At 44.5% G+C, this 19,942-nt stretch overlaps 1 protein-coding gene across 1 annotated transcript in view; it reads right to left on the minus strand.

Annotated features, from left to right (window-relative positions):
• dnah5 (dynein, axonemal, heavy chain 5) overlaps nucleotides 1-19,942 on the minus strand; it is a 457,249-nt gene that overhangs the window by 61,083 nt on the left and 376,224 nt on the right. Inside the window, 5 exon segments of the mRNA XM_070880791.1 lie at nucleotides 1,438-1,628; nucleotides 5,156-5,270; nucleotides 8,361-8,604; nucleotides 11,735-11,917; nucleotides 18,960-19,115. Coding sequence (XP_070736892.1) covers nucleotides 1,438-1,628; nucleotides 5,156-5,270; nucleotides 8,361-8,604; nucleotides 11,735-11,917; nucleotides 18,960-19,115 — 889 coding nt within the window.

Consider the following 19,942-nt stretch of genomic DNA (forward strand, 5'->3'; position numbering starts at 1 on the left):
TAACATTACATTGTGGACTACATTTTCAGTCTGGCAGTGACTGGCTACAATATCACTAAAATGTGCTTTTGTTTTTTTAATATTGTAGAAGTGACCACAATGAACCTGCTATTGTGGATTTAGATTTTCTTCCTCTTGAATGATAAGGTTCAAGTAATGGGTAGGTCAGTAGAACTGTATGCCTGTCACTCACTGTTTCCTCAGTGATAAATAATAATCTATGCATTTATATAGTATCCTATCACAGCAGAACACTGTAAACCATTTCACACAATTCATTATTTTATGAAGTGTAGTGACTGCAATAAAGTTAGTGATCTCCACAATTGAGTCTGTATTTTCTTTAAGAAGAGGATCCTTCTTCTCCTTTATAGCCTTCCTTAAAATCTCTTTCTCTTAATCTCTCCCTGTTGGCTTGGTGTGTTTTACTTACAACTCTGAATAGCTTGGAATGTTTTCCTATGTTAAAGCCATTATATAAATGTAAATTATTGTTGTTCTATGTTCTTTTGTAATGAACTTATAGCAAATGCTCAATTTTAAAGAAAATAAATACATTTCAAACTTGTAATATATACAAAGTTTTGAGATAAAAACAGCCAGGTTGAGTTTATGACCTCGCCTCTCAAACATAACATTGAAGTTCAGTAAGATTTGTTTTTCTTTTTGCTTCCAAATTTGTTGCCATAAATTAGGTCAGATTAAAGACTCCTGGCCATTCCAAGTTGAGGCATTCAATGGAAGAAATGAGTCAAACAAAAAGACTTGCATCTATAATCGCTCTTTTCATATGTTCAGAACAACACAAAGCACTTCACAATCAATTAATTACTTTAAAAATTTTAGGCATAATTGTTTTTGTAGGAAAACACAGAAGCCAATTTGTGCACAGCAACATCCCACAAACAGTATTGAGATGAATGATGAGTAAAGCTACTTTGGTGATGTTGGTTGAGGGATTAATGTTGATCAGGACACCAGGAGAATTTCCTGCTGTTTTCTGAATGTGCCACGGGATCTTTTTGGGGCCTCAGTTTAACGTCGTCTGAAATTTGTCAATGTAGCTTTCTCTCAGTGCTGCACTGAAGTATCAGCTACATTATGTGCTCAAGTCCTGGAATGGAATTTAAACCCTTCTATTTCAGAGGCATAAGTGTTACGACTGAGCTCAGTTGACACTCAAGCCACACTATTAATTATTGGGTTCCATTTATTTCTGAAATATGGAATATTACAACAGCAAGTACATGTAATCATAAATTGTTTCATGTTGAAATATGCAAAGACTAATGAATACATAGCAAAATCAGTTAAAACAATCTCAAATTAAAATATAGATTAGTACAAATATTTCCCTTGTAGGTACCTCTTACTAAATATTTGAAATTCATATATAAACCTTTTTGTAGTGAGGCAATGGAAGTTTAATGTTCTCACCTTTAATAAGAATGAGGAACTCTTTGTGTTTCAGTCTATGGCGTTGCATGTCAATTTTCAATGTAAGAAGGAGAGTGAACAGAAACTTGTGTTCCTCATATAGACCACGGGCTGCATACTTGTATACTTCATACGTCATATGCTCTATGATATTTGCTATTCTCTTACTGGTAATGGGACTCTTGATGGATCTGCAAGATGGGATATGTATTCCATTTAAAGAGACAACATTCCATTTGTTTATCAACTCACCCATAAGTTGGAAATTCTGTATACAAGAAATCCGATGGAATAAATTGTATCATGAAGTGGTAACACAAAAACTCTTCTCCAGAAGTTTCTACATAACAATTTCCAGAACTCAGACTGGCAATTGGAGGGAGTTGAAATACACTCCTGCATTAGGCACTCACAGCAATTGGTTCAAATTCCATTGGTAAAGGTCCACTTAAAGGACCACTAGAATACTGCAGCACTTCAAGATTTACTTCTACAGCAAGCCTAAACTAATTCTGAAACCTGACTCAGGGATGTAGTTAATTTCATATTTAGTAGAGCATCTTTTATGGAGTCATTGGTGGACTGCACAAAAGGTGCTCAACTAAATATGAAACTGACTACATCCCTGAGCCTGTGGGATCCTCATATTATAGATATATATATTCCTCAGCTGTACCATTGCTTTATTAACACAGAATGCCTGTAGCTCAGCAAATGATCTCTGAACACTATATGGGATATTCCTGGTAGTTCATCTCCCTGAATATCATTTATAACAACTATGTCCACTCTCTGGGTTCTCTCTGGCATTTTTTTCTTGGGGCTCCTGAATGTCTGTTCCTCTTGCCAGAGCCTGGCTATGGAGCATACAATACCCACAATTATTCTGGAGATCCTTGAAGAGGAGTACTGCAAGGTTCCTCCTCACCAGTCCAGGCCTCTAAAGTGTGACGTAAGAATGCCAATGGTGCACTCAGACGTGAATCTTGAAGAGTAAGCCTTACTGTACTACTTCTTAGCATTGATCCTTGGAAATTGCACAGGGCCTTCAGCCACAGTTGAAGAGGATATCACTGGTCCCAAACCAACCAGCCAGATGTACAGGCAGGAACACAAAATCTGTCTGGTACACTAGACTGTCTTAGAATGAACGCATCCTGGCAAATTATCAGGGAAATAGACAACAACAAGCATAATGCAGTAATGCTGGTGACCAACAATGTGAACACTGATCAAATGGAACCCTTTTCTATTCATATATGAAGCTGTTTCAGTCTAAGGGGGTCATAGTAATATTGGTACCATTACTGGCACTCTTGCACTATGAAAAAGCCACCATCCTATTAAAGCCAGCAACCCTCTCAAGCTGTGTTCCAAGCCCATTGGCATGTTCATGTAGTCTGAAATCCTTTCAAATAATGCATGTGTTATATTCTGTATATACCTTTGTGCAGCTGGTCTGGACACATAGCTGGTGGCTGCACTTGCAACCTGAAAGTAAGTATAAGTATAGAAGTTCAACTTCATTTCAACTAAGAGGACAACTGGTTTCCTTGAAATAAGGTAGAGGTCCACATGAAGCATTCTACATAATCTTCCTAATGATTTCCTTCGGGATCCTGAGCCTCTTCTGGCACTGCTCATCCGTGAGGCTTTCAAAACTGTTTATGTCTCTGTGGCACCAATATTTATGGGATGGGAGCAGTGAGGAGGAGTTCGGGATGGAAAGTCATGAAGTACAGGTTTCTCGGAAGTCCTGCTGAAAGTAGCAATAGCATGCTTTTTAAATGTTTTCATCTGATTTCCCACCTGACAGTCAGTCTGATTGACAGGCTGCATGCCTGTCGGGCAGGAAAGCCTGTGGTACAAGGTAGTATCTGTGGGGTAAACAGCAGAGAAGGAAGAAGAGATCCCGAGGAGCGGGAGCTCGTGGTCGGGGGGAGAGATCAGGATCGGGGAGGGGGCTGATTCATGGTTGGGACGGGGGGGGGGGGGGCAGGGCTGTAAGAGCGTGGAGGTGGGGGGAGATTGGGGGGAAGCCAGAGATCAAAGGGCGGTCTGGGGGCAGATCAGGGGATCGGAGATCGCAGAGGGGGGGTAGCAGATAAGCCTATGTGGCCTGTAGGAAACACTCCTGCTCCTTCTCGCACACATGCAGTACTTTCAATACACATCTTATGGATCCAGCCAATGTTCCCTGTAAGCTGCACTTTGTTCTGCGCACCCTGCTTCTTTTAGTGCGTGATCCCTTTAAATGTCTGCACATGCGCAGTATTTACAATGGCGAAGCCGGAAAACGGCCTGCATAGTATCTTTTCCATTACTGGGTGGCTGTGCAGCGTCGAGAAAACATTGGATCCAACACTTCTCGCCTCCTTTTACATGCCGGCTTTCCTAAATCCTAAGAAACCCTGCCAAAATGGGGAAATAATAAAAACCCTGTAAAAATGTAGGCACGCAGTCTCCTTAAAAGATTTTATCGGCCGACCCGCCTCCTGAGAGCAGATTGGTCACCTGCACCGGCCCTATCCTACCTCTGATACAACCAGGAGTGGGCAGGGTTCGGGTCAACATTTTAAATGTTTATCACCACCCAACCTATCTGTTCTTGGTGTTATAATTACCCTCCCTATCTCTGGAGTAGGTGAATTGTGGGAGGGGGTACAAGCATGTGAAGTTCAGTGCCTCTTGTATAGTCACACCCATGCACTTTCCCTCTGAATTTGCTCCTTCTTGTCCTCCATTGCAGCCAGGGGTAATAGAATTTCCAGGGGAAAAGTCACAGCTGCGTGGCTTTCAGATAGTTTTAGTAGGGCATTGGGAAGATCTGGATAAATTATTATTGACCTTCACAGTTGCTGAGCTAGCACTAAATCCTTTGGGTGACAGAGGCAGCCTCAGTAATAATGAAATTACGACTATGTTACAACAACAGGGATACTCATAATCAATACCCTCAGTATCCACCTCTGCTATTCACTGCATCTAGGCAATGATGAATGAGGTCTGTATTATATAGGCATCGATTTGCTTGACACCCAAATGGCGGGGAGCCATTATTATTTGTTACAATATGAAAGGCTGGAAGCTAGTGTGAGCAATGTTATTGCATAAATGTTAGTGCTAATTTAATGGAGACATTAATCAGTTCAAAAATAAATGGACAAACACCTCTATTAACATAGTGCAGAGGAATTTAACATAAACGGTTTCTCGTTTGTAAGATAACAGTAATTTCCAGGCTACAGTAAAATAAATTATATTTTTATTCTGTCATCTACAATGGTTATTGAACTTACATCAGGACTGCTTCAGGCAGCTTTCCAAATGATAACATTTTGAACCATGTTTGTGCTTTCAAAATCAGCATTATTTTTTCCAAAATTAGAAGCAGTTATGCTATTCTGCGAACAAAGTCACTGATACTTTCTCTGTGTGTGAAGTTGAATAATATTCTTTTATTAAATAGTCATTATTAACTAGTGGCATTTGCAAGAAAAAGAAAAACTTGGATTTATATAGTGTCTTTCACGACCACCGGATTTCTCAAAGTGCTTTACAGCCAATGAAATACATTTGGAGTGTAGTCACTGATGTAATGTAGGAAATGAGTTGGTAAGAGATTTTCTTCAATCTTAAATATAGAGAAAAATACACCATAGTATAATTTAAAATTCACTACCATCAAAAGAGATGTGTTCATGAAGAGTTTCATTACCTTGCTATTGACAAGTCAAAGAGCCCCAGGAACTGGCGTAGAGAGGTTTGATACATAACATTCACCATGCTCATCTCTGTGATCAAAAAATACAGGATACTTCCTCTGGTTGCAACTATGAAAAAACAAGAAGTTGAAGATACTTGAATACATATGGGCCAAATATCCATGGCCTTTCCAGTACACTCCTGCTGTAACTCCGCAAATTAGGTCAGGACCAGGACAGCCTGGATCATGGTCTTGTGGGCGCACTGCCTCTAATTGCCCCAAACAATTGATGCAAGAGTGTGGGGCCTGGGCCTTCCAATGTTGGATGTTCCTCTGTCTTTGACCTAGTAGAGGCCTGGTGGATCAGAAGCGGCTGGTACGTCTACAAAACTAAGCATACTGACCAGCAGATTGACAGATTGATCCCCAATTGAGGGTACATGGCAGGAGTGTGGCCTGAACCTCCCACGGGAAAGAGGCAATTTAAAAAGAAAATTAAATTCAGTTACCCTATAAAGGAGACCAATGGGGTCTGGATAGAGCCCCACCCCGGACCATCACAACAGTCAATGTTACGGTCGCAGGGAGAAGACAGGCACGTGCCACTGTTACTTAAATTAAGTGCTCCCCTGACCCGGTGAACTTTAATGGAGGCATTTATGCCAGGTTATGGCTTTTCAGGCCCATGTTGTCCAAAATTACAAAAAAAACAGACTGTAATTAATCTTAAAACTGTAAGAACCAATCATATTTTGTTAATCTGCAGCAAAGACAGAATTTGTATTTATACTTATATATTTTCACTGTTGCTAAATAAGCAAATATAGAAACCAATTTTGTGCACAGTAAGCTCCTGCAATCAATAAGTGAAATGAATAACTGTTTTTCGAGGTACTGGAGAAAAAAAACTGCATGCAATTAAAATTTCGGATGGGGATAATTAAAGGCGCTGTCACAGGAGGGTGATAAAAATTGTGAAAGCCTCAAAAGGAATCTCAACCTGTTAGGAGCCGTTACCAAGGCTGAGGAGACAGAGGACTAACAAGGGAAAGGAAACATAAGGTGCAGGCAGGAATCTGCAGTCAAGTGCAGCATGCAGACGAGCACACAATCCCTTGTTTGATGGCTGGTGCAATAGAGGTGGTGCTACATGGAATGATGCCTGCTGTGCCAATCTACATTACCAGCTTCATGGGTCAGCAGCGCATATACCTGCAAGGATGTGAATAAATAGAAGAAATCACTAGGAAGTAAATGTTTGTCCTTGGAGTGCCAGATGCAAGGGAGCACATATTGCGATTATGGGCACATCCCCAAATCTCCAATCTCTAAGTTTCCATCCATTATTTCAAATTTGGACATATGTCTCAATTCCCAATATCTGCTATAGGCCATGAAGTACTATGCGAAAGTGCAAAACACAGAGTCTTATCCGGTGGCTGCATAACATAGAATAGAAGTTTACAGCACGGAAGGCGGCCATTTCGGCCCATGGTGTCCATGCTGGGCAACAAGAGGCTATCTAGCCTAATCCCACTTTCCAGTTCTAGGTCCGTAACCCTGTAGGTTATGGCACTTCAAGTGCACATCCAAGTACTTTTTAAATGTGGTGAGTGTTTCTGCCTCTACTACCCTTTCAGGCAGTGAGTTCCAGACTCCCACAATCCTCTACGTGAAGAAATTTCCCCTCAAATCCCCTTTAAACCTTCTATCAATTACTTTAAATTTATGCCCCCTGGTTGTTGACCCCCTCTGCTAAGGAAAATAGACCCTTTCTATCCACTATATCTAGGCCCCTCATAATTTTATACACCTCAATGAGGTCTCCCCTCAGCCTCCTCTGTTCCAAGGAAAACAAATCCAGCCTATCCAATCTTTCCTCATAGCTAAGATTCTCCACTCTTGCCAACATCCTCGTAAATCTCTTCTGTACCCTCTCCAGTGCAATCACATCCTTCCTGTAATGTGGTGACCACAACTGCACACAGTACTCCAGCTGTGGCCGAACCAGTGTTTTATACAGTTCAAGCATAACCCCCCTGCTCTTGTATTCTATGCTTTGGCTAATAAAGGCAAGCATTCCGTATGCCTTCTTAACCACCTTATCCACCTGGCCTGCTACTTTCAGGGATCAGTGGACATGCATTCCAAGGTCCCTTTGTTCCGCTACACTTCTCAGTGTCGTGCCATTTAATGTGTATTCCCTTTCCTTGTTAGCCCTCCCCAAATGCATTACCTCACACTTCTCTGGATTAAATTCCATTTGCCACTGTTCCGCCCACCTGACCAGTTGATTGATATCTTCCTGCAGTTTACAGCTTTCCTCATTATCAACCACACAGCCGATTTTAGTATCATCTGCAAACTTCTTAATCATACCCCCTATATTCAAGTCTAGATCACTGATGTACATGAATAACAAATTCCACAAGATCAGTTTATGGGCCAGAATCTACTGTCAAAATAACAGTGAGGCCAACGGCACTGTTTTTTATGCGTAAATTCGACAGCAACTTCAGGCAAGTACAGAAATGTAGTTAAAAGCAAAAGTCCCGAAGTTGCTGTCTGAGATGCGCCGTTCCTCCATAAGCTGCATGAAAATGGCATTGCGGTGTATGGCTCTCATTCAAATGTATTAAGCCCAGTGAAGTTCCTGTACTTGCATGGTAAATATGAACCAAATTTGCTACAAAAAGTTAGGGCTTACCGATTTCAATCTAAGTACCTTTTTTAACGGCATGATAAGCCTCAATTACTGCCAATCAACCTCTCTGGCACTGAAAATTAACTTTTACAAGTGTGAAGTCTCATTCCTTTAGATTTTAATATTGTTAGAGATTTTTTTTTAAATGTATTTAAAAAAAAAAACTTTTTATTTCTGTCTCTCTTAATCCAATCTTTCTTTCCCTATCTTTACTTTGTGTACCTGATTTGACATTGAATTCAATATTCTAACCACACTTCCTGGTTCAGACTCTGTGCTCCTCATTAACGATTCTTCAATCTGATTAGTTAAGGAGATGCACAGTTGCTTGACCTGCTCTGGAGAGGGTGCTGGGCTTTTTGGATCATTGGCTGACAGGAACTTGCCGTGCAAAATCCCATAGAAAGTCTATAGGCAAGTGAAAACTGAATGAATCGCTGGCACTGTTCGTTCATCACTCAGAGCAAAATCTGGCCCAATATTTCACTCTATTTACAACAAATATATCCTCACCTGGTCTGTACTCCTCACGGGCAGCATTAATCTGTATCTCTGTTTCAGCAGCTATCTGTAGTTTCTGTGTGACCTCCTCAGCTGTCTTTTTTGTATTGCTTAGAACAGTGATAAGGCTTTCATCATCTACAAGGGAGCCCTTTGTGCTCGTCAGACGGTACAGTAGATTGTCTTCCAATTCTTTCATCTTCCTCTTATTTGATGTTACGTCCTCCATTAGATCTGTTCGATCCTTTTCCAGCTCCTGTTATCCACACATCATATTATCAATTTGTTTATTTGAAACAACAGTTTACCTTTATCTATGAGATTAGAATCTACAAGTACAGGATAAGAAAATACATTGCATTGCTAAGAAATTGAGGTTCACTATGTTGTCTAATGAAATGCAACTTCTTCGACCTCAGAGGTTGTATAGTAGTCTTTGCCAGTTGCATGATATGCTCAATTCAGTGAAGCAAGAGTACGAATGAATATGATAACGTGCGTTGTGACTATTCCGTTCTCCCTGAAGTGAAGTATCTAGTGCTCACTCATTATCATCCCCTGAAAACATGCCTGAGTTTGAAAACATATTATATCTGGAAGTTTTAAGTAAAAAGTGGAACTCGATAATAAAATTAAAAAATAAGAGTTGCCCAGCTCAATTTTGCCAAACCCGTGCCTGCCTCACCTTCCTCATCACAGCACCTACCAGCAGGCGGCTGGCTCGACATGCTGACTGGTATTCATCAGGCCCCATCTGGCGAACTGCATCAAGCGACCCATTTGGTGCCCACAGCTCACCACTTCTATTCAAATGGGGCCCGATGTTGAATTTGGCTCAGGCCAGCACTCACTGGCACTACCTGTTTTGGGCACAACTCAAATTTCTCCCCCAGTTATGTAAAGAAGCTGGGTGAATATTTGGTTTTGAAGTAGTTTGAGAGTTATAAGGACAGGATAGATGATCAAACAGTGCATGAAACACTGCGCTGTGTTGCAGAGACAAAATAGTGAATCATTAATGCATAATCATGTTCATTATGGTCTGCTGTATAGTTTGAACGATCATCTATTGTTCTCACTGGGATGAATAGCCTTTTGCTGTGTCATGCTTTCCTTTTAAAATTTTTTTTTAGATCCATCCTACCCATCATCCTTTGTGCCCTTGTTGACAACAAAAAAATGCCACACAGCTATAAAAAAAATTAATCGGGGGAGAAATTGGGCTGTATAGCACTTGCCTTTTAGGTGTTATGCGACTCACTAACATTCGAAAATGGGGTCAGAGCTTCCGATGGGAAACGCCATCTGGGTTAAGGGGTTTGTGCGTGCACACCTAATGACTGCTGACAGCATGCAGAGCAGGCAGATAATGAAGTCAATCAGTATGCAACACTGATTTGATGCCAGCGCTGCCATTTTCGAATACCATGCTCCAGCCTATGCCCTATCCTAATCTTGCACAGCTGAACACAACTTTAAATGGCATGAAGAACCCCTCAGCAGAGCTATTTAAAAGGATCATGAACAACACTTCCTATGAGCTGCTTTTTTCAATGTTAAGTTTTGCATATGCGAGAAACTGAATGGCCTGCGCAGCCCCTTAAAGGGGCAGCTCTGGGCCTAGAAGGACTGGCTTCTCAGCATGGTAGCAGCAGTCTAGGCTTGCTGGCTGACAGGCAACAGAAAGGGCACTGGCAGAGTGGTAAGGGTGGGAGCATGAATACCGTCATCCTGAGAGAGGAAAGCAGGTTCATGCTCCATGGAGTCATTGCCATTCTCCCAGGGCGGCGCCTCAGCAATCCTACTGATCTGTTGGAGAACAGATTGATGGACTGCTGTGATGCCTGGGAAGCCCCTTTGGGCAGTGGTATCTGCAGCCATGATGGTAGCAGTCTGAGCTTGCAAAGCAGCATTCAGACCTTTGATGAAAGTTGCTTGTATTGCAATGGAAGCTATTTGTGCTGCAATGGATGCTGTGGCATCAGCCATCAGGCTCTGCAACATGCTGGATTCCACAGGGGCGCTGATGGAGGTGACCGCCTGTTGCATGTTAAAAAGGATGTGCTCCAATCTCTGCGCAAAGCTCTGTGAAAAGTTGGTACTGGACTCCTCCATGATGCTTGACATTGAGCGCAGTTTTTCTGGCAGGCTTTCCAGTGGACCAAGCCGATGATTATGTACACCCATCAGCCTTTTCTATAGCCTGGTCCATCAAAGTCCTCATCTGGGTCCTCTGCAGCAGAACTAGTGTGCAACCTCACCCTCCAGTAGGCTGGTACCTTCTCTATCCATTCCCTCACCCTGGCTCCTGTGCACTCGTGCCTGGTGTCTCACTCACATTAACAACTCGCGTGAGATCGTTAAAATTCTTCCTGCACTGTATCCATGTCCATGGAGCAACACTCCTGGCATTGACCTCCTACTTGTTCCCACTGCGTCCTGAGCCTGTGTCTGGAGGGCCTCTTGTCCCCCCGACCCTCTGCGGATACAGGACATTTCTCTTTCTTCCCAGCTCTTCTACCAAGACCTCCAGTACATTGTCTGAAAACCTTGGTGCTCACTTTCTCACATGTTCAGCCATTGCTCAAACTATCACAGCAAAGATTGCCTTTAGGAAAAACTCCCACCACTTTTTGCAGCCACAATGCACCTCCCCTTTAAGAGGTGCAGGCTGCCTTTAAGTGGTGCTAGCCACGTGATATTGGACCTCCTGATGTGTGCCTCCAATGAACAGCACAGCTAGTGCTGGCTGCCCGCAGAAATCATGTAAAAGCACCAATTTAACGTGCTACCGGCAACAGAATGAATGGGCGTAGATTAATCGATTACTGTGATCGCCACATTTTCGGGAGTTAGCCAATTTCTCCCTCATCAGCTTTATTGCAATAATAAAAACATGAGTACTGACCAAGTTCTAATGAAATGTTAACTCTGTTCCTCTCTCCACAGATGATGCCTGACCTGCTGAGTATTTCCAGCATTTTCTATTTTTATTTCAGATTTCCAGCATCTGCAGTATTTTGCTTTTGTATTAGCTTTATTACAGTACTTGCTTTTGAAATAAAGCTCTGAAATCAAAGGACATGAGCCCTTTCATAACCGTCATGTTCATGAATTTGTACCTTTATCAACTCCACGGGTATCATATGCCATTAATATATTTAGTGATTAAAAAAATAACCAAAAAAGCATAGTTGATACACTTATTAATAATGAAGTAAATATCAGGATAATGCAGGAAAATGCAGTTGAGGTAGATGAGCCATGATCTTATTGAAAGGCGGAGCAGTCTCGAGCAGCCGAATGGCCTACTCCTGCCCCTATTTCTTATGTTCTTATGAAACACAGTTACACGAGATCCACAATTGTGAACAGCACAGACGTACCTGTTTTTCAGTTAGAATGACTCTCCCCAATAACTGGTCCTCCAGACCTTTCATAGTGACGGTAAAGTCAATGATGGAGGTTCGAGCACTGATCTCAGGTGTGTATGCTGGATTGGGAAGCTTAGTGGTGATGTAAAGTCTGAATCCATTCATTACATCAATCTCTTTGTCACCCACTTTCACCTGTTGAAAGAGTCTTCATAAATAAATAACCTTTAATAGAAAGTTCTGAATTACATAGCAAACAGAGATTGGGCCCTTCAGGCTGGTGGTGGACAGGATCTTGCCATTTTTCCTTTTCCTGTGCCTGGTAAACAAAATGCAAATTTTTCAGACACAGGCTTGCCATGTTTTCAACCAGGCGCCGGGACTCCCGCACACTTTCTGATCCATAGGGGTCTGGGGACAGGCTTTTGTGACAGCTTTCAACAGGGACTCCTCTGGTTACCCAACAAGTGATCTGAGAGGAAGAATGATGCAGGAGACCAGGAGATTTGAATGATGGGCTGAACCTGAATTTTCCTCCCCCTGCCCATGCAGGGACTGCTCCTTCCCCATCAACTTTGTGCAAATGACCCAGCCGATTTACCTGCCCAGTTTCTGCCTCTCTGTGGGACAACCAGATGACCTACGGTAGTAGGCCCAGGGTAGCGTCCATAAGAAATGCCCTTAAATGGCAGGAGGCCCTGGTAGAAGCATTCATTTTGTCCATTTCACCACAATGGCTTACCTACTGAAGGCTTTGGACACAGCCAAGGTCTTCAGTAGATGACTTTGCCCAGTCTTCGGGGCATTGTGACCAACACTCCCTCTAAGCTGCGTGGCCGTGAAACTGTTAATGGGCTGCGCAGCCCTAAAAAAATATTAGAGGGACATTGACTGTGACCCCTTTAAACTTTTTTCTGGTGCTACAGTAGTGGCTGTGCTGCGGCACCACCTGTATCTTCCTGGGCCCAATGCAGGCTCGTGCTTGCTGGCGGGAATCCTGCCAGGAGGTTGCCATCAATAGATAGTAACACCAGTCCAGGAAACTGGGCCGGGGCCAGGGCAGGGTCATGAATGGAAGTCCCATGGGCCGGGATAAAGAAAAAATAGTCTTGTATGTTACCAATTCCTATATGCCATATTGAATATAGTATCAATAGATAGATTTTACAATTATTTATTTATAGTGCCTTTCATGACCTCAGGACATCCCATAGCACTTTGCAACCGTGGGTGGTCTGATTCATCAGGGCAGTGAGCATTATTTCATGATAAATGGATGCATTTAAGGAACAATGGTGTTCCTTCATGAATTGTTACCATCACTATACAAAGTGTAAGGGAAATAATATGAGGCAAAAACACCGAGGGCAAACGAATTATGTTTGATATTAATATGTGTATATTAGAATCGGTTTTATAAACAAGTCACTTTCAATAAATCTTGTGGTATTAATAAAAAGGCTACAAAGTATATAGGTAGATACATTCCATGGCTTCTAATCTTGACCTCCATTCTGCAAAATAAAACAGTCGTCATAAAAATCTGCAATTGTTAAGTTCAGTGAGAGTTTGGTGGAATGACTGCAAGCTCAGTGGGGCCCGGTCTCCACCCATCCCTATGAGGCCATTGAAGTAAGGGGAGGCATGGCCAGGTAAGTCTCATTCGGCATACCTGGCCAATACTGGTGGAATTAAGGTCTACCTGTGGATCCAGGGTGGGTTGGAACCTGGACTCCTGAAGAGGCGGCTGGGCAGTTACAAGACCAGAAATGCAAGAAACAAATGCACCTGTGAAAAATACAACTTTCTATTCTGTAGAATGGATAGCTATACTTCACGTAATGAAGACATTTGGCCGTTGTATCTTGCAATAAAAGCTTTAGGGGTTAAGATAAAGCAAATTATATTTTAATGTTAGCAAGTCTCACTTGGTCACATTTTAATTCAAAATGTTCAAGGAAAAGGAGTTTAATGACTCAGTGCCCAAGTCACATAAAAATAAATTACTTAATCACAAACGTGACAACTTAATTCTAAGTGTTCGATAACATTTCTTGCTCAGCAATAGATTTATTGAAGTTATGGGCCCAAGTTTCCACAAGAAAAAAAGCGGGCGCCCCTCCGAGCTGGGCGCCCGTTTTTCGCGCCTAAAACGGCGCCAGAAAAAAATCCTCGGTATTCTCCACCGACTTACAGGTCCTGTGGCACTCGACGCAGTCAGCACAAGCTGTGGGGGGGGCGGAGCCAGGTCCCGGCGCTGAAAACAGTGCCGGGACCTCTGCACATGCGCGCTACAGTCGGCACGCAAGTGCAGTAGCTCCAGGCGCCAAACTGTGTGGGAGGGGCCCGAAGCACGCAGCCCCTAGCCCTGGCCCAATGGCCTCACTGGGGCTGCGTGAATGAGGCTCCTCCCACGGCCAGCTCCTGCACCCCGCCCGACCAGACCCGACACTCGCTCCCCCCCCCCCCGCCGACCAGACCCGACCCGACACCCGCTCCCCCCCCCGCCCCGACCCGACACCCGCTCCCCCCCCCCGCCCCGACCCGACACCCGCTCCCCCCCCCCCGCCCCGACCCGACACCCGCTCCCCCCCCGCCCGCCCCGACCCGAGACCCGCTCTCCCCCCCCCCCGACCCGACACCCGAGACCCGCTCCCCCCTGCCCCGACCAAGACCCGACACCCGCTCCCGCCCCCCCCGCCCCGACCCGACACCCGCTCCAAGACCCAACCGAGACCTGACACCCGAGACCCGCTCCGCCCCCCCCTCGCCCCGACCCGACCCGCGCTCTCCGCCCCCCCGCCCCGACCCGACACCCGAGACCCGCTCCCCCCCGCCCCAAGCGAGACCCGACACCCGCTCTCCCCGCCCCGACCCGAGACCCGCTCCCCCCCCGACCCGACCCGACACCCGCTCCCCCCCCGACCCGACACCCGCTCTCCCCCCCCCCACCCCCGACCCGAACCCCGCTCTCCCCCCCCCGACCCGACACCCGCTCCTCCCCCCCCCCGACCCGACACTCGCTCTCCCCCCCCCACACACCCGACACCCGCTCTCCCCCCCACCCACCCGACACCCGCTCCCCCCCCCCACTCCCCCACCCACCCGACACCCGCTCCCCCCCCCACTCCCCCACCCACCCGACACCCGCTCCTGTTCCCCGACCCCCCCCTCTCTTCCCCCCCCTCCCTCCCCCCCTCTCTCTCTCTCTCTCTCTCTCCCTCCCCTCTCTCTCTCTCCCTCCCCTCTCTCTCTCTCTCTCTCTCTCCCTCCCTCCCCTCTCTCTCTCTCTCTCTCTTCCTCCCTCCCTCCCTCCCCTCTCTCTCTCTCCCTCCCTCCCCTCTCTCCCTCCCTCTCTCCCTCCCTGTCTCGCTCAGCGGCACGAAGAGCTGCAGAATTCTCCCTGGCTGAAGCACTTTCACACAGGTAGGAAGATGGTTTATTTAATCTTTTCTTGGCTTATAAATGTTTATTCAGGTTGGATTTATTTGTATAATATTTGTAGAACTATAAATAAGGATTTATTGTCGAATTTAATGAGTTCCCTTCCCCCCCACCTCGTTCTGGACGCCTAATTTGTAACCTGCGCCTGATTTTTTAATGTGTAGAACAGGTTTTTTCAGTTCTACAAAAATCTTCACTGGCGCCATTCTACTTTAGTTTGGAGTACATTTTCACTGTGGAAACTTTCAAATCAGGCGTCAGTGGCCGGACACGCCCCCTTTTGAAGAAAAAATTCTGTTCTAAACTAGAACTGTTCTACCTGACTAGAACTGCAGAAAAAAAAGTGGAGAATTGCGATTTCTAAAATAGTCTGTTCTCCACCAGTTGCTCCTAAAAATCAGGCGCGAATCATGTGGAAACTTGGGCCCTATATGTCTGTGACAGTACAAAAACCAAGCCAATATTAAATTATAATTTCTTTTAAATCTGGTGAATGACTCTCACTTAGATCAGTGCACATTTAGAATTTACATGAAAATGCAAACAACTTAAATTGATGGTTTCAGACATGTCAAATTAGAATCCTCTAATCTCATCTAATTATTATCATTAAATACTCTCATAGGAGGAAATACTGACATAAATGTGATTCAAAAACATTTACTGAGTTTGTCATGTCTTTGGGCTTTGTATTTCATTTAACTCCAGAGAAAGAACAGCTTTTGTTTACCTTTTAACGTCTTCCAGCTCAATCAATTCAAGTCTCTGGCCTAGAAATCAGAGGCGATAGCGATGGTCGGTGAGGCCCAATTCAGTTGGGCGGCAGTGCTGTCGATGTCCGTGCTCACTAGCGATATGGAGATTATGCAGATTGTAACATCAGTGAGTGTGCCACGCTTACCTGATGCCCGATCTGCCATTTTGGAATTCGTCACTCAACTTACTGGCCTGTGTTAATTACGATCAGCTGACCAAGTGTTCACAAGCAGGGAGGAGACTCCAGCCACGTTATTCAAAGGGATCATCAGCAACAACTTGCCCTGATATGTTACATCAGTTTGACTGATTCTGTGTAACTTTCTACAACTGTATTAGCTTTCGAAACTTGTTTCAAGTTCTGAAGGTGACAGGGAGTGTTGGTGCAAATGGAGAATGCCTTCATTCTTATTTAACGGCGTCTGTTCACAACATTGTTCACAGTCATGGGGGCTCTACTGGCAGACCCCCTCGTGCTGGAGTGTCTTATGGAGATGGAGCGGAGTCAGTGAAGAAGAGGAGAAAATGCGTGCAGAGGGAGGAGGAGGAAGGCCAGGAGAGCACCCAACAAGAGGACTTACCTACCAAGGGTCTTCAGAAAGCACTTCTCTTCAATCGACTTAAGCTAGGAGCAGTGTACTAGGAGGATCCGCTTCTAGAATGAGGTGGTCATAGAACTCTGCCACTCAAGGTCACCGTGGCCCTCAATTTCTTCGCCAGCAGATCCTTTCCATCTGCAGCAGGAGACATAGCTAATATCTCCCAGCTCGCTGTCTATCGCTGCATCCAAGAGGTCACAAGGCTCTCTGTACCAGGAGAAGGGACGACATTGTCTTCTCTCGGAGCAGAGAGAAGCAGGACGATGGCATGTGGCTTTGTCAGGACATGGGGCTTCCCCATGGTGCAGGCTGCCAGCAACTGCACCTACATGGCTTTGCGGGCACCGCATAACAATCCTGAGATCTTCCATAACCGCAAAGACTACCACTCACTTAATGTGCAGTTGTTGTGCGACCCCGCCCAGTGCATCCTGATGGTCAATACCCACTATGCCGGCAGCAGTCATGATGCCTTCCTCCTACATCAACAATCTTCCAGCCACCAGCTCAGAGATGATGGCTATCCGTTCTGCACCTGGCTCATGACTCCTCCCCCTCCCCCACCCCCGCAAACCCATCACTCGAGCCCAGCACTCATAACATGAGCCATGCTGACACCAGGAACATCGACAACCAGATCATCGGGCTACTGAAGTAATAATAACACGTGAAGTGAATTGAATTGGCTGAAGACTGGCTTCTGTGATGGTGGGGTCCTTGGGAGGAGGCTGGGATGGATCATCCACTCGGCAGTTCTGGCTGAAAATGGTTGCAAACGCTTCACCCTAGTCTTTTGCATGCTGGGTTCCACCATCATTGAGGATGAGGATGTTCATGGAGCCTCCTCCTCCCATTAGTTGTTTAATTGTCCAGCACCAATCACGACTGGATGTGGCAGGACAACAGAGTTTTGATCTGATCCACTGGTGGAGGGATCGCTTAGCTCTGTCTTTAGCATGCTGCTTCCACTGTTAAACATGAAAGTTGTCCTGTGTTGGCACCTCATTTCTTTAGATTCGCCTAGTGCTGCTCCTGGCATGCTCTTCTACACTCCTCATTGAACCGGGGTTGGTCCCCTGGCTTGATGGTAATGGTAGAGTGAGGGATATGCCAGGCGATGAGGTTACAGATTGTGGTGACATACAATGCTGCTGCTGATGGCTCACAGCACCTCATGGGTGCCCAGTTTTGAGCTGCTAGATCTGTTCTGAATCTATCCCATTTAGGACGGTTGTAGTGCTACACAACAGGATGAAGATGGATTGTGCAGTGGTCACTGCTACCAATGCCGTCATGGACAGATGCATCTGCGACAGGTAGATTGGCGAGGACGAGGTCAAGTAGATTTTTCCCTTGTGTTGGTTCTTTCACTACCTGTCACATGCCCAATCTGGCAACTATGTCCTTCAGCACTCGGTCAGTAGTGGTACTACTGAGTCGCCTACCCAGAGTACATTCTATACCCTTGCTCCCTCAGTACTTTTTCCAAGTGGTGTTCAACATAGAGAAGTACTGATTCATCAACTGAGGGAGGGTGGTAGGTTTCCTTGCCCATGGATGCCATGGATCTGGAACCAATGTTGAGGCCTCCCAGGGCTTTTCCCGCTCGACTATATATCACTGTGCCACCACCTCTGGTGGGTCTGTCCTGCCATTGGGACAAGACATACCCCGGGATGGTGATGGAAGAGTCTGGGTCATTGGCTGAAAGGTATGATTCTGTATGTACGACTATGTCAGGCTGTTGCTTGACTAGTCTATGGACAGCTCTCCCAATTTTGGCAGGACTTTGCAGTATCGACTGGGCTGGGTACCACTTTTTCGTGCCTAGGTTGATCCCGGGTGGTCCGTCTGGTTTTATTATTGTGTATTTTAACAGTTTGGTACTGAATAGCATGCTAGGCCTTTTCAGAGGGCAGTTAAGAGTCAACCACATTGCTGTGGGTCTGGAGTCACATATAGGCCAGACCAGTTAAGGACGGCAGGTTTCCTTCCCTAAAGGACATTCGTGCACTAGATGTTTTTGTTTACAACAATCTGGTAGTTTCATGGTCACCATTACTGATACTTGCTTTTTATTCCAGATTTATTTAATTAATTGAATTTAAATTCCCCAGCTGCCATATTCCCGGAACATTAGTCCAGGCCTCTGGATTACGAGTCCAGTAACATAACCACAATGCTACTGTGCCTGGATAGTGGTGTGGGAAGAGGTAAATGGGCAGTTATAACATCTCCTCGCATGTGAAGGTATGAGGCATGGGCAGCTGAAAGTTGGAATGGCAGAAGAATGTTCAAGGATATAAATATTTTTTCATTATGTATCACACAAATCCAAACTTTAGTCCAGAAAGTAATGTTGACCTGACTATATATTTTTGGCATTTAGCGTTACCTACACATCCTGATATTGTGCTCCATGATCAATATCATTTTACCTTGTACGTGGAACCTGTTTTGATGAAATTTTTCTCTAACACATTGTCCAGTGCTGGATCCAGTTCCTCTCCTACATCTTCAATAAGCAGTGGTCTGCCAAGAGATAGGACATCCTCCAGGTGGTTTCTGAAGTATTTATGATTTAGGGAAGTGATCTAGAAATATGACATCAAAAGGTGCGATTAACCACATTACATACATTTTGAATTTGATTTTTTTAAACTTTCCATCACTAATTGCCAATACACTGACGACATTGTTATCCCAAACTTAGGTTGTGAGAACGTTGTATTGCAAAATACTAACTCACCAGGCAAATTCACAGGGTTATGCTGCAATCGTGTATGACAGTACAATAAAGGAGGAATAGTACCATTGATTTACATACTTCGTGGATGCATTTATCGTAAAAAAATCTTAGTTTCAAATGCTTCAGACCTTTTTTTTGGTGGAAAGAGGGTTGGTGAATTTATGTGCTCAGTATGTGGAGGGTTGTCAATAGTGCGGATTGCAACATTTTGTTACCTGTGACGTTAATGCCTGCATCAACACTCCTACTTTAGGTATAGCCTTGGCCAAATGCATCATAATTACAGATTTCAATACAAGAAAGACACTATAATGCTATAATGCAGAGGTATAGAATCAACATGGAATATAAAAAGTGATGCCAAAATTGCAGCGTGTAATGGATGAGTGACACAGTACACATACATGGCTATACATATGAAAGATTAAAAGAAAATCTGCAATTGTTGAAAATCTAAAATAAATACTGAAAATATTGGAAATGCACAGCTGACAGTTTAAAATTTCAAGTGGAGACTTCATCAGAACGGATCAAATGTCTCAATCAAAACATCAATCGCTTTTCAGATGCTGCTGGATTGATTGTGCATTTTCTGATAATTTTCTGATTTTATTGCTATAAATGTAGGGGCTGAACGTCCTATTTCTTGCATCCGGTCATATTGGATCAGTT

This window comes from Pristiophorus japonicus, chromosome 5 (genome assembly GCF_044704955.1).
Source record: "Pristiophorus japonicus isolate sPriJap1 chromosome 5, sPriJap1.hap1, whole genome shotgun sequence".
Classification (NCBI taxonomy): Eukaryota; Metazoa; Chordata; class Chondrichthyes; family Pristiophoridae; genus Pristiophorus; species Pristiophorus japonicus.